The 12,748-nt window shown below is 40.1% G+C and overlaps 1 protein-coding gene across 1 annotated transcript in view; it reads left to right on the plus strand.

The window, feature by feature from the left end:
* The window catches only part of ABCC3 (ATP binding cassette subfamily C member 3), a 47,366-nt gene that overhangs the window by 17,645 nt on the left and 16,973 nt on the right, over nucleotides 1–12,748 (plus strand). Inside the window, exons 6-12 of the mRNA XM_059485813.1 lie at nucleotides 123–184; nucleotides 1,324–1,455; nucleotides 5,501–5,719; nucleotides 7,992–8,169; nucleotides 8,917–9,078; nucleotides 10,051–10,143; nucleotides 11,440–11,643. Of these exons, the coding sequence (XP_059341796.1) occupies nucleotides 123–184; nucleotides 1,324–1,455; nucleotides 5,501–5,719; nucleotides 7,992–8,169; nucleotides 8,917–9,078; nucleotides 10,051–10,143; nucleotides 11,440–11,643 (1,050 nt within the window). The remainder of the gene's footprint in view (nucleotides 1–122; nucleotides 185–1,323; nucleotides 1,456–5,500; nucleotides 5,720–7,991; nucleotides 8,170–8,916; nucleotides 9,079–10,050; nucleotides 10,144–11,439; nucleotides 11,644–12,748) is intronic.

The raw sequence follows: 12,748 nt of genomic DNA on the forward strand, positions 1-12,748 counted from the left end.
CGTACATGTAATATACCACACAATGTGCCAAAAATTATCAAAATAGACTGTTGTCATGTTAAAGTAATGGTAAATGTCTTGCTTTATTTATTTTCATTTTTCCCCCCATAAATTCATTATAGAATCCATGTCCCGAGTTAAATTCAGGCTTCCTGTCACGATTGACATTTTGGTGGTTTACCAGGTGAGTTTTTTCTTCAAGCTGTTGGACAGCTGACAAACCCAAAACCTGCTTGTGATCTGTATTGCAGTGAGCAGTACAGAGATTTTGCTTCTGTGAGTAGTTGATGTTGGATGCTCTTTTATCCACAGTAGTGCCAGCGCTTTGAGCATTTGCCTTTTTAGAAACACAGAGCCCAAACTTTTTCTCTGCAAGGTATGGCAGCAACAGTATCATGACAAATAGGATGTGCAGCCTGGCTGTGCTCAACACATGCAGGAATACAACCTAAACCAAGATGTAGGTCTCTGCTCCACAAGATAAATTGTGGCAGCCTTTCCCCCAGCTGAGGGTGCATTTTTTTTTCTGTTGAGGTTCATGGGTGAATGCTTTTTTGTAAGGACATTGCTGTGCAAAAGGGAGGGTTAACTGGGTTATGTATATAAATTATTGCTGCCAACTGAGGTCGCAGTATCAAAGATGCAAATTTGAGATTGGACCTGCTACTCCATGATAAAGAAGTGGAACAGCTGTCAAAGGTCGTGTTAAGACCCTATTTTTCCACAGCGGTTGAGATCTTCATTCTTCCAATTTTATTGTCCTGGTAAAGCCCTGTAAAGTTCTTTTTAGTGAGAGGATGAGAACTTTCTAAACTTCCAGAATGTTCAGCTTTCCCAGGGAGATTCTTGGCAAATAGGATGTTTGTATCCCTTGACAAAATTCCCTTTACAGTTGAGGAACTGCAGTTTTCAGAAAAATCTGATTTTCCTTTTACTCCAGTGAGCTCCACTTTTGCATTTTGTTCACTTCTGACAGTTATTCCACATCAACTTTGTTTTCACTTCTAAAGCTTCACTGTTTCCATTTAATAGCACAATTTCATCTAAATGCTTCTGTTAGTTGTTTTTTTTTCTGCAGTAGTGTTTTTTTTCTGAAGTAGTGTTTTCAATAAAATACATGTAATTAGAAATACATTGTGTCCTTTCCTTGAGTGCAAACATCAATAAAAGGAACAAAGGGTGATAATTATTCTCCAATCTCCCTTTCTGTGGAGTGTCTTCTTGCTTTTGTTACCTGAATAGTCCTAGAGCTACTGGCAATGCTTTAAAACTGAAAATTCCATTTTCCAAACTTAATTGCACTGCTTTTCTCCATATGTGCAGCATGGCAATTCATGGGTACAAAAGGCCTCTGGAAGAGAAAGATTTGTGGTCGCTGAACGAAGATGACACTTCAAAAACTATCGTGCAACAGCTGAGTAAAGAGTGGGACAGAGAAAAAGCAGAGTGCAAACAGTAAGTAGATGAAAAAGTCTGCAAAGTTGAGAGCTTGGTCTGAGTCCTTTCAACACTCATAAGTTGCTCATCCATGAAAATGAGCCAACTAAAAATGCACCCGCCACTTCAGCCTTCCTATTCTTCAGTCATTAATAGTTTAACTTTCTTTTTTTAATATGTCTAGGCAGAGGCAAACAGGAGCCCTGTGGGGCTTGTGTGCCACCAACGCACTTTTTAGGTGCTTAAAATCTCCATGGGCAGGTGATGCAACTTCCCATGTGGAGCAGGGCTGAAGATGTGTGAGAAGAAGCTGTTGAGTTGGTTAGGTTGTAGAAAATGAACAATTTTTCACCACTGAGCTAGTAGTTGTCTAACTGCATAATTGCATCCCTCCCAGGTGTGTTGGAGCACAGCTTCTGGACACATAAACCAAAGAGAATTTCTCATCATCTTCATCATGACTTTTTTGGCCTGGCAGTACTTTTAGCCTTAAAGCTCTGAGCAGTGAGCAAGTCTTCACTTCCCAGTAGTAAAGATAAGAAACTCAGAACATGTGAAAGGCAGGAGGGGAAGAAACATCCCACTTTATTGCTGAGACCCTGCTGCTGTTGCCTAGAAAACTAGCAGCAAAATTGTCCTAGTATCTGATGGAAATGGGATGAGGGTCAGAACTTGCACACAGTTATACCCCTGCTTGAGAGGATTTCCTTTTATTGCATGTTCTGTCCTAATCCAATCTTTAAAAATTATCCATTATGCAACTCTATTTTCTTCTCTCACTGTTTGGTGTCCAAAATGTTTCCAAGCAAAGAGATGTGATAATAGTGTGTTTCAAATGAAAAATGTCAATAAGGAGGGGGCCTGTGCTTCCATTTCCTTTCATTGTGGAGATTTCTTCTCCACGTGGAAGCTTTCTTCTGTTCTCTTTTGTGCATGTCCTTGCCAAATTGTAAAGACACTATTATTTGCTAATATTAGGAGAGAATTGTCATTTTCTTGGCAAGGATAAATATGATGTGGAGAGTTCCATTTTGCAGCTAAAATTTGAAATATTTCCAGCAGTTCACCCGCAGCTGTCCACTAATGCTCAGTGTGGATGTGTTATAGTTCTGCTTCAGGGGTTTTTTTCATTGTCTGAATGTCTCTATTTTTATGGTGTCAAATAATGTGCATGGTCTGGGTTCTGGTCTTTTTGCGCAGACATAAATCTTATTCCCTCAGGCTGTTTTATGGTAAGAGCACAGCCATCATGCAGGAGTGCATGCAGTCCAGGAAAACTTTTACTAGGAAAACAGAGACTATGCCTGGAGTTTTCTCATGGGGTTCATTGCATTTTGGAAACTATTCATATAAACTGGGGCCAATTGGCAGTGAATTTAGCTATAAATTATGAGTCATATTTAGCTCAGGTAAAACTTTGTGGCAACTGTATTAATGATTCTAAGATGGGGAAAAGAGCAAAAACAAAGCAAATTACTGCGCTCCAAATTGCTGTGCTCTATGGAACTCTGAAAGCTCTACTTATGCTTCAGTTATAAGTAGATATTCTCTATTACTTCCTGTCAAATAACATTAGTGGTAGTTGCTTGAGAGACATTGTAAATACTTTTTTTTCCTTTCAACTTTCATTAAATCTGCTCTGAGCAAGCTTTTATGGCATTAAAATGCTGTGTCAATTTGTACACATTGAAAGTGTGATGAAAAGTATTTGTGGTGTACATAGTAGTAATTTATTTTTAAAAACTTAATCAGTTGCAGCTCTTACATAGCTAATGCTTTAAACTTTTGTGGTAATGATTGTCACATTTCTGTTGTTCCCAAACCTTTTTTGTATCACTGCTGTCTTGTGAGTTACTGTTAAATAATTGCTAAGAATTCTTTTGTTTCTTGTGAGTTACAGGAGAAACCAGCATGGATTTAAAATGTTACTATAGATAATAAAGCACACAAAGAGTATTTTTCCTTTCTTTTGCTCTCTTTGCTTGTAGGGCTGAAGTTTCTACTCACTCACTTTACTGATAAGTGCAGTTTCTTCTGAGAAAGTTAGAGCTATGCTGGATGGAGAAGAGAGAGCTGGAATGCATTTTCCCTCATTTTTAGTTAGCTTCTGATTTTAGAGACTGTCCTTATGAAGATATATTGAAGATGCAGGGCCGTATCAGCACCAAAACATATGTGTGTTTTCCCATGAGATAAATCAGCACCTATTATCTGCCCTGCTATAAATAATGGCAACAAGACACATGTTCTTTGCTTTGATTAAAAGCTGGGTGTGAGCAGTCCCACACACTGCTGAAAACCTGACCTCACCTAACTACAGGTAGTAAACACTAAAAGTGCATTTTCTCCCTTTGGGACTCTTAGCTGCAAGAGAACCATTGCTTTGCTATAGCTCAGTGTAATAAACATTTTTAATAGCACAAAGTCGGGGCAAGTAGTCTTGTTTCTTCAAGTCTTTCAATGAGTTTAACAGTCTGGCTGCCAGAAAAACAAGGCTTTTCTCATAAACTCTCCAGGTTTGATCTGGAAGACAAAGACAACACTGTTTGTTCTTGTCTGGGGGGAAAAAAAATAAATTGACTGGTTTAGGGTCTCCCCCTGCCCTCTAGCTTTATTGCAAAGATGTTGGGATTTGCAAATGGCTTTTTCTGAAAGGATGTGGACAAGTTTATACATGTGGACTGTTAGCCTCAGTGATCACAGTGAATGCTCACAGGCTGTTGGAATTATTGGACTCTGCAGCTCACCAGCTCCAAAAAATCTGCACAGTCTTTATAAAAAAAATCATAAATTCAACCTCACTTGGTAGTACTTACAAGTTATTTTTCAAATGCCTTGTGGTAAATATTCACTGTTTCTAGGGTATCTTTTCCATCTGTTTTTTTCTTGTAGAGCTTATGTGCCCCAGATTAATTTCATTCTCCCTGTTCCACCTGGACTTAACTTTCCTGTCTGACATTCAGGAAATTTTTCACTAGTCCCATAGCCCCCAGGAAACAACATCAATTTGATATTTTCTGGTAGAAGAGTTGCCAGGCTGATGTTTGAGAGCAATTCATGGAGGAAATAATTTCCCAGAGCATACCCTTTGTTGATGGGCAACAGAAGTCAGGCACCTAAACGCCAAAGGGGCTTCTACAAAACCTGCCTGGAGCCCTCAAGAGAAGTTTGGGCATGTTGGGCCCATTTTTCATCAGTCAGTCTAAAAGAGTACTTGTGGAAGAATCACTTTTATTAGCTTATTTGGCAGTGGGAGAGCGGCAAAAAGTACAAAAGGAATCCTAGAATCCTGGAATCATTAAGGTTGGGAAAAACCCCGACAATTATTGACTCCAATGGTTAACAAAATGGTTGCAGATAAACAGGGTTTAAATGCCTCAATTGTCAACTGAGTAAAATTTAGGTACTTGAACCCAGTGTTTCTCTCCTGGAAGAATCTGAACAGCTGTGGTCCAGATCTTGGGGATGGCCCAGTTTTGAATGTGCTATGGTTTCTACTCAATTTCAAGTTTCCAGAAATGCAAAACTTTGTATTTTGAGAGTACTGTGCCTGCTGCAAGGGCTGTCGCCCCAGGGGGATTAATTCTGCTTCTCTGGAAGCAGCTGTGTGATCGATAAGGGTACAGGCTTAGCACAACTACTGATTGAACAAGAACACAGGCCCAGAAGGAGTAGGTGAGGGTGCCTTGTGTGGGAGGTCCATAGCACTTCTTTGAGGATTCCAATACATGAAATTTGAGATCCAAAGTCAATTCTGGCCTCTAAGGAAGTCCAGCCTTCTCTCCTCCTCCTTTGGGCCTTGTTCTCATGTCATGGTGATTGATTTTGTGGCCTATGGATTGCACCCCCTAAGTACTGCAGAAAAAAAAGAAAATAAAACAAGACTCAATTGCACAAGAGTAGCTGATGCTGAGCACACCTTGATGGTGTTGGAAGTGTTGCTGTTGGACAGTAGCAGAGCAGAGGAGGGTGCAGAATCTGGGGAGTTCCCACAGTGCTGTTCACACAGGACAATGCCATTCTCATTGTCAGTTGTCTCCTGTAATTTGTTTTGTTTCCCTAGGAAAGAGGATGTGTCTTACGTGGGGAAATCAACCCATGTACAGAATCATGCTGGTGGCAGCCCAGAGGAAGCAGAAGTCCTGATCAGAGACAAAAGGCACAATAGGAAACCTTCCTTTCTCAAGGCTTTGTTGCGGACCTTCGGGCCATACTTCTTAATTGGCTCCTTCTTCAAGTTGATACAAGACCTACTCTCTTTTGTCAACCCTCAGCTATTAAGGTCGGTTTACTCTGTGAGTAGTTTCTATATATGATCCCTGTGGTTGCTTGGCTTTGGCACAAGGCAATTGTTTTTGAAATAAAGAGTTAGTTTCCCTCACAGTGCCACATGTGTATGCTCCCTCACCTTCCCCCTGCAATGCCATGAGACATGAATTCTTTGTTGTGGAAACTCAACTGGACAAGTTCACTGAAATGTTCCATCTGTAAATGTCCCATCGCTGTGGGCTGCTTTGACTTACAAATTACATGTTGCTCTCTGATTCAGTCCAAAGCAATTTCTCCCCATTTCTAAAGGATTAGCTGTGAAATCAAAGTGAAGCATTGCTGGCTGGATCCAGTGGTCTCTGAATATCTGATATCCTCATATGTGGATGGTGGTTGCAGCTGTGATGTGACTTTATGTGCAGATGTTGTCTGATGCTCCAGTATGTGGTGCTCTGGCCAGACTGCTGTCACCTGGGAAAGGTTTTGGGTCATTTAGATGAGTTCATATGCTCTTAGTTGTGTTCAGCAATGAGAATGTGAGAGGCACAGTTGCAGTGAATTTCCATGTGAAAGAAAATTATAGTTATATTAAAAAAAAAAAACCAAACAGAGGAAGAGGTTATGAGAGAAGTGGTCTGTTTTAAAATTCTCTTTGTATGAGGAACACCATCTTCAGGGAGGGCCAGTTGCTCAGCCTGATCCATAAAGGAATTTGCACAATCCCCGCATTTTTTTCTTTATTAGTATTTTTCTTAAAGTGAGGAATTCAGCAGAAAATCATTAGCTAGAAGAAAAGCAATAGTGGAATTACCAGCATTTCTACCTAACAATTATTAATAGAAAAGCACAAAGTCCTATTAATGCATGAGGGAGGAATGGAACTTGGGTGGAGGTCACAGGTGGATGTAGGGAGAGGGAGAGGAGAAGGCTCTGCTCCTATTTGAGTATCTTTTAAAAATAACCCATGTTCTGAGATCGTGTTGTTCTGTGGGTGGTTTGTGATATACCCAGAAATTTGCTAAAAAGAGGGTCTGACAAGTATGGTGACATTTAATAGCTGACAGTCTGTCTTCTCCTGCTGAAGAGGAGGCTGCTGGCTCCTCCTGAGAGCACATTAGGTGTAACGTATTCTGGGAATTTCTCAAATTTGCATGAATTCCTGAATACGTTTCAGTGATATCTCAAGGCATATTATGGTGAATTCCTTCTCAAGTCTAAATTCCTGCAGTCTGGGAAAATGCCCTTCTGATAGTAAGGGAAGATGAAAAAGCCATGGCTGTCTGGCAGACTGCATGTAAGATAGTTTCATGTTTGTAAAAAGATTGGTGAATCCCTGGGACTACCCAGAAGAAGTTTTCCCTGAAGCTATTCCCTTTTGGAGAATGAATGAATGGAGCAGTGCAGAAATAAGATTTCTCTGGACTGAAAAAAGAAATATGTAGCAACCTCATGCTTCTACTGCAAAGCTTTGGTTGCCTGATTTTTAGTTTCCAGGTCCATTTTTCTCCTGCTGATTGTTTGAACCATGGAGCAAAACCTCTTTTTCTCCTATATTTTGACAGTTTGGTATTCTGATCAGTAGACTGAAATCACAAACATGATTTTTGAGAGCACTGGACATTGCCATGTGTCACTCTGCTTGTTTGCTGTGTGTCAGTGTGCAGCTCTGGCAGTGAGAGCTGGAAGGAGTAAAAAAGGACTTACCAATAAAAGCTGCTATAGCCATCTTAATGGTACCATTTTACAAAAAAAAATGTAGGAGTGAAGGACTCTTTATGCATCCATCCAGGAGGATGTCTTTTAATTTAGCACTTTTTTTTTTGGTGGGAAAACACCCCAGGCAGAAGCACTCAGGCTGCTTGAAGAAGATTTGGGTAAGAAGCTGGTTTTGCCTGCCCTGCTGCACTGCCTTATTCTGTCCTATCATTCACCTCTTGCCCTGGGGGCCTCCCTAACAGAGCTCAGACAGTGCACTGTGTGTTTAAACCCTGAATCTCAGGGGAAACCAAGAGTTTCTCTTCATATTTCATTTTCAGGCTCATTTACAAATGGACTTTGTCACTGGCAGAGCTGCAGGTTTTGCTGTTGGATCTTTGCAATGTTGTTTGACTGAAATCATAACTCAGCCTATGTCCTGGAGAGCTGTTTGCTTTTTGTGGTTAGGGAGAGGATGTGGCAGGATGCTGTAGTTGGGAGAAGCTGTGTTATGTCCCATTAAATTTGATGCATGGTTTTTAAATTTTTGTTTCTTTTTCCTTTTCCTTCCCTATGCTGCTGACAAACAGTGTATTAATCGGCTTCATTAAGAACAAAGATGCCCCAGCCTGGTGGGGATTTTTGATTGCAGCTCTGATGTTTATCTGCGCTGTGCTGCAGACACTCGTCCTTCACCAGCACTTCCAGTACTGCATTGTTACTGGGATGAGGCTGAGGACTGGCATCATTGGGGTGATATACCGAAAGGTAAGGCTGGAAGCATTCTGTGGGCTAGAATACTAGCCAGGCAAGTGTGCTCAATTCTCACCTATTTAGGGAAGGTTAGGCATGTTGGAGAGGAGTAGCCTCCTGGAATATAAAAGATTGGCAGTTTGGTGAGCTTTTAGGAGTACCTCTTTAATACTTTACAGAATTTTCCAGTGAGCAGTAGTGTCATATGGGTGTTCTGGTAGGTTATTAGACATACCAATACCAGTTCACTTTAAATGCAGGAACAGGAGAGACTTAGATTAGATGTAAGGAAAAAATTCTTCCATGTGAGGGTGGGGAGGATCTGGCACAGGGTGCCCAGAGAAGCTGTGGCTACCCCATTCCTGTGTCTAAGGCCAGGTTGGATGGGGCTTGGAGCAACCTGGGATGGTGGAAGTTGGTCCTGCCCATTGAAGAGGGGTTGGAACTTTAAATTTCCTTTCCACCCAAACCATTCCACAGTTTGGAAGAGGGATCTAGGAGAACATGTTTGTGCTATGAGTCGATCAGACCCAATGAGATTTTCTTCAGATTGCTATGCACTGCTTGAGCTGGAGATGCCCATAAGCAAAACCATTTCATGAGCTCTTGTTCCTTGGAGATCAGGAATGGATATAGGTGAATTATTTTATTCTTTTGGGAGAAGCACATTATTCTTGGACAGTGTCATTTTGCTAATAATTGAGGATTTGTTCTCCATGTGTATCCAGATTGTGAATGCATTGACACTCTCTCCCTTGTCAGTCCTTAGTGATCACAAACTCAGCAAAGCGCTCATCTACTGTTGGAGAAATTGTCAACCTAATGTCAGTGGATGCCCAACGTTTCATGGACCTGATGACTTTCCTGAACATGTTGTGGTCTGCACCACTCCAGATATTTCTAGCTTTGTATTTCCTCTGGCAGGTACAGACATTGTCACAATTCATCTAATTAATGTGCAGGCTTTTTCTTTTTCCTTTTTTTTTTTTTTTTTTTGTCACTTTGACCTGCCGCTGTGTTTTTTACCAACTTAAAGTGTTCTGTCCTGTAGTAAAAGGGTGCTGCACAGCCTCATTTAATGTCTTAATTATTTTGTTCTGCTGACAGGCCAGATGGGCATTTGAAACAGAATGTTTCCTTTGTCTTCCCCCTTCCTTTCTCGAGTTTGATGGGCTCAGTCTTGGACTCTTGTTCCCAGTAGTTGATACAAATGAGAGCTTGAGGGTAGTGGTTTAGAGACCAAACCAAACAAAAACCTGGACGTAGGAAATATCGAGTGTAGAGATTATATCCTGCTACATAAAGAAGTTTTGTGCAAGTCAATGTGAGACAAATCTCACCTGGAAAAACCATAATTTTTCATTTGCTACATTGTGACATTGTTTCAGGTTTATTCCAGGTTCAGTTTGAGCACTGGCTTTCAGACTTGTTTCTGTGCAATTGATGTCTTTTACTGCATAAAACAGTAGCACCAACTTAACCATATTGATTTCAACTCAAAAGCCATTAAATTGCAGCAGCTCTGAATTACTGCTCTGCTGGAAGCTGAGCTCTGGTTACCAGCAGTTTGTATGCTTGTAGTCACACTGAGGTACTGGGTTAATTCCATAATTACAGTTCCCTTGGTCAGAGAAAAATCCAGAGAAAAGTTCCTATCACCGATACAATAACAACAATAATAACAGTTATTATTGTTATTTTTATTGTTATTATTATTCAAAGTGGTCCCTTATTTTTCTGTCTCCTATTCACAGTTACTCTGTGGGATCTCAGCACTTCACTGGGATAAGTTCAACTTGTCAACATTGATTTCTGTTTCTATCACTTATTGTTGTTTTAGTCCTGACTGTAGGGAACACTTGGGTACAACAACTTACTCTTTCTTTTTAAATCAAGGCTTTAGGGCCTTCTGTGCTGGCTGGAGTTGCTGTGATGGTCTTACTTATCCCATTTAACTCAGCAATAGCAATAAAAACCAGAGCATTCCAGGTAAGGTAGCAGCAGAGGAGGTAATGTTACATGAGCTGGCAGCTGTGCTATGAGAAATGAAGACATCTGGGGTTGTTAATAAGATGCCATTTGCAACAATTTACTTATGAGTAAGAATGTACTGATATATTAATAACTGTATCATCTTAGATAATTTTTCCATAGTGAATTGAATGCAATTTAAGGGAAAAAAGCTTTCTGTCATTGAGCCAGTCGCTTCTTCATACCTCTGGAGCAAGCAGCTTTTGGGATTAGCAAGAGGTTTGTTTGCCTCCATATCCCTTCACCTGGTATGTTCCTCTAGGACTATCTAGAGAAAGGCAAATAAATGCTGTTCTTTAAGCTGCAAATGAATGTTTTCAGAGGTGGCAGCTAAAACCTGACAGTTTGAGTTTTATGCTAAAAACCAGTGTTGATGTTCACTGCTACTTAGCTGGGCCAGATTTCATTTATTATCTTAAGGGAAAACAATCCTTTATTCCTTTCTTTGTAGTCTAGTTCTCTCTAGTCATGGAAAGCTGAAAAAATACCAATATAACAGTGCCCTTTGGCTTTGTGCTAGAAAAAAATCCAACAATTGTCTTTTCCTATGCAACCTATCAGACTGTTTGGAAGATTAAAATAGAAATTAAAAGTCAATCTGTTGGTGTAAAAAAGGTAAGAGTTGGATATAAATTAGGACTTTTAAGCACAGCCTTAGTAACAGTGATATTATTATATGCCTTAAAAAGACATACAGGCATCTCTTGGATGCTGGCATGTTAGTAGTAACATTCCTTTTCTCCCTTGCCCATTATAAGATGCATAACTTGCTGTGCTTATGTGTGTGAATTTTGTCTATAAATTTGAGCAGGGATGTTTTTATTTTAATAACTGAATGAAAGACTGTATTTTAATAGATAGGAAAAGAAACCCCTAGAAGTAGCCACAGTTTTCAAGGGATAAGAAATAAAATGTGCAAACAAGGAAGAAAAAAATCTGAAGAAATCAAAGGAAATGATAAGGTAGTATTTTTGTGAAGTGGCTGAATCTTTCTTTAGGATGGTTTAAAAATGTAGCTCTTAAGAGTTAAAATGAGTGGAAGGCTTTTGTACTCTGCTTTCCAGGCATTTCCTTTGATTTCTCTGGAGTTAGACTAACTTGCACAATAAGCTTATAACAGTCTGGCTTTCTGTAATTACCTTTTGCATCCTCTTCAGAAGTAGCCTGAGGGCTGTAACAGCTGTGAGACATATGTTGAAAACTCTCCTGTAGTCCTGACTGTGACTCTGTCTCCTGTGTTTACCAATAACCCAGGTGGAACAAATGCGGTACAAAGACTCCCGCATTAAATTAATGAACGAGATCCTGGGTGGCATCAAGGTGCTGAAGCTCTATGCTTGGGAGCCATCCTTTTCAGAAAAGGTCCTGGAGATACGGAAGAATGAGCTGAAAGTTTTGAAAAAATCTGCCTATCTCAACTCTTTGTCCACCTTTGCCTGGATCAGCGCACCCTTCCTGGTAAATTAAATTTTCATGGCTCTCTAAGCTGTACAAGTATACCCTTGAAGGATAAGCCTGAGGCTTTCTACTTGCTAATGTACATAGAAATAAAATGTAAAGTTTTTGAAGAAATTATTCACATGCTTTGATACAGAGTTCCCTGTTCTCAAAAGCCCTTTTGTTAATCAGTATTAAAATATTTTGTGATAAAGCCTGCCAGTGAAAGCTGGGAATAGCTGTCACAGGAGAATTTCCAACCACTTCAAAGTATTTCCCATAACAAATTAAAATTGGAATTTGAAACCTTAGAGAGATCCGTGAATAGCAAAATAAAAGAAACTTTAATTGAGTCAGTCAGGACAACGTCTGTCTTTAGCTCTCATTTCTACCTTCATCTTGCAGTGCTCTGCTTGTTTTAGTGAGAGAGGGAGTTGTTAAATTATTCTACAGCTCAAAAAAGATTTAATGTGAAAACTGAAGCCCAAATGATAATGTTACCAACTCTGAAATGCATTTTCCTCAATTTCGTCTTTTCCTCTATTTTCTACTTCAGTGGACTGTGATCTCTTTTGCAGAAAGGGTTTTGGTGAATAAAACCATTCAGATAAGTCTGTGGTCAAAACTATTCCCAGCCAGTTTTTCTCGAGATCTAAGGCCCAGCCCTGCAGGAATGATCTGATCAGCCTGGAGATTCTGCCCCTTTTGTAGTTCCTTAAAGTCATTGCACTTCCTCCAGTGCACATTCCTCTTCCTGCTCATTGTGACTTTGCTGCACAGGATGATCCTTCCACAGTGGACGGCCCCTGTTATACAGCAAGCCAGCTAATAACTTGGATTTCACTTCCTTTTCTACTGATTAGTGAATCTCATTTGCTTAGGCTGCAGTTTACAATGGGGAAATTTGCTTGGGTGGAGCTGGAAGAAACCACAACCTGATAGAAACTTTTCCTTTTTATTTACCCGAGTCCTGTAGTTCACCTCTTGAAACTCTTACTTCAACTGAATGTAGCCACTAGAAACCTGACAGGTCTTTTATTTTGTGTGCCCTTTTTCTGTACCTACTTGTCCATAGAACTTAACATTTTTAAAGCACGTTGAAAAGGTCAGAAACACAGAATTTTCC

This window comes from Ammospiza nelsoni, chromosome 19 (assembly GCF_027579445.1).
Source record: "Ammospiza nelsoni isolate bAmmNel1 chromosome 19, bAmmNel1.pri, whole genome shotgun sequence".
NCBI lineage: Eukaryota > Metazoa > Chordata > Aves > Passeriformes > Passerellidae > Ammospiza > Ammospiza nelsoni.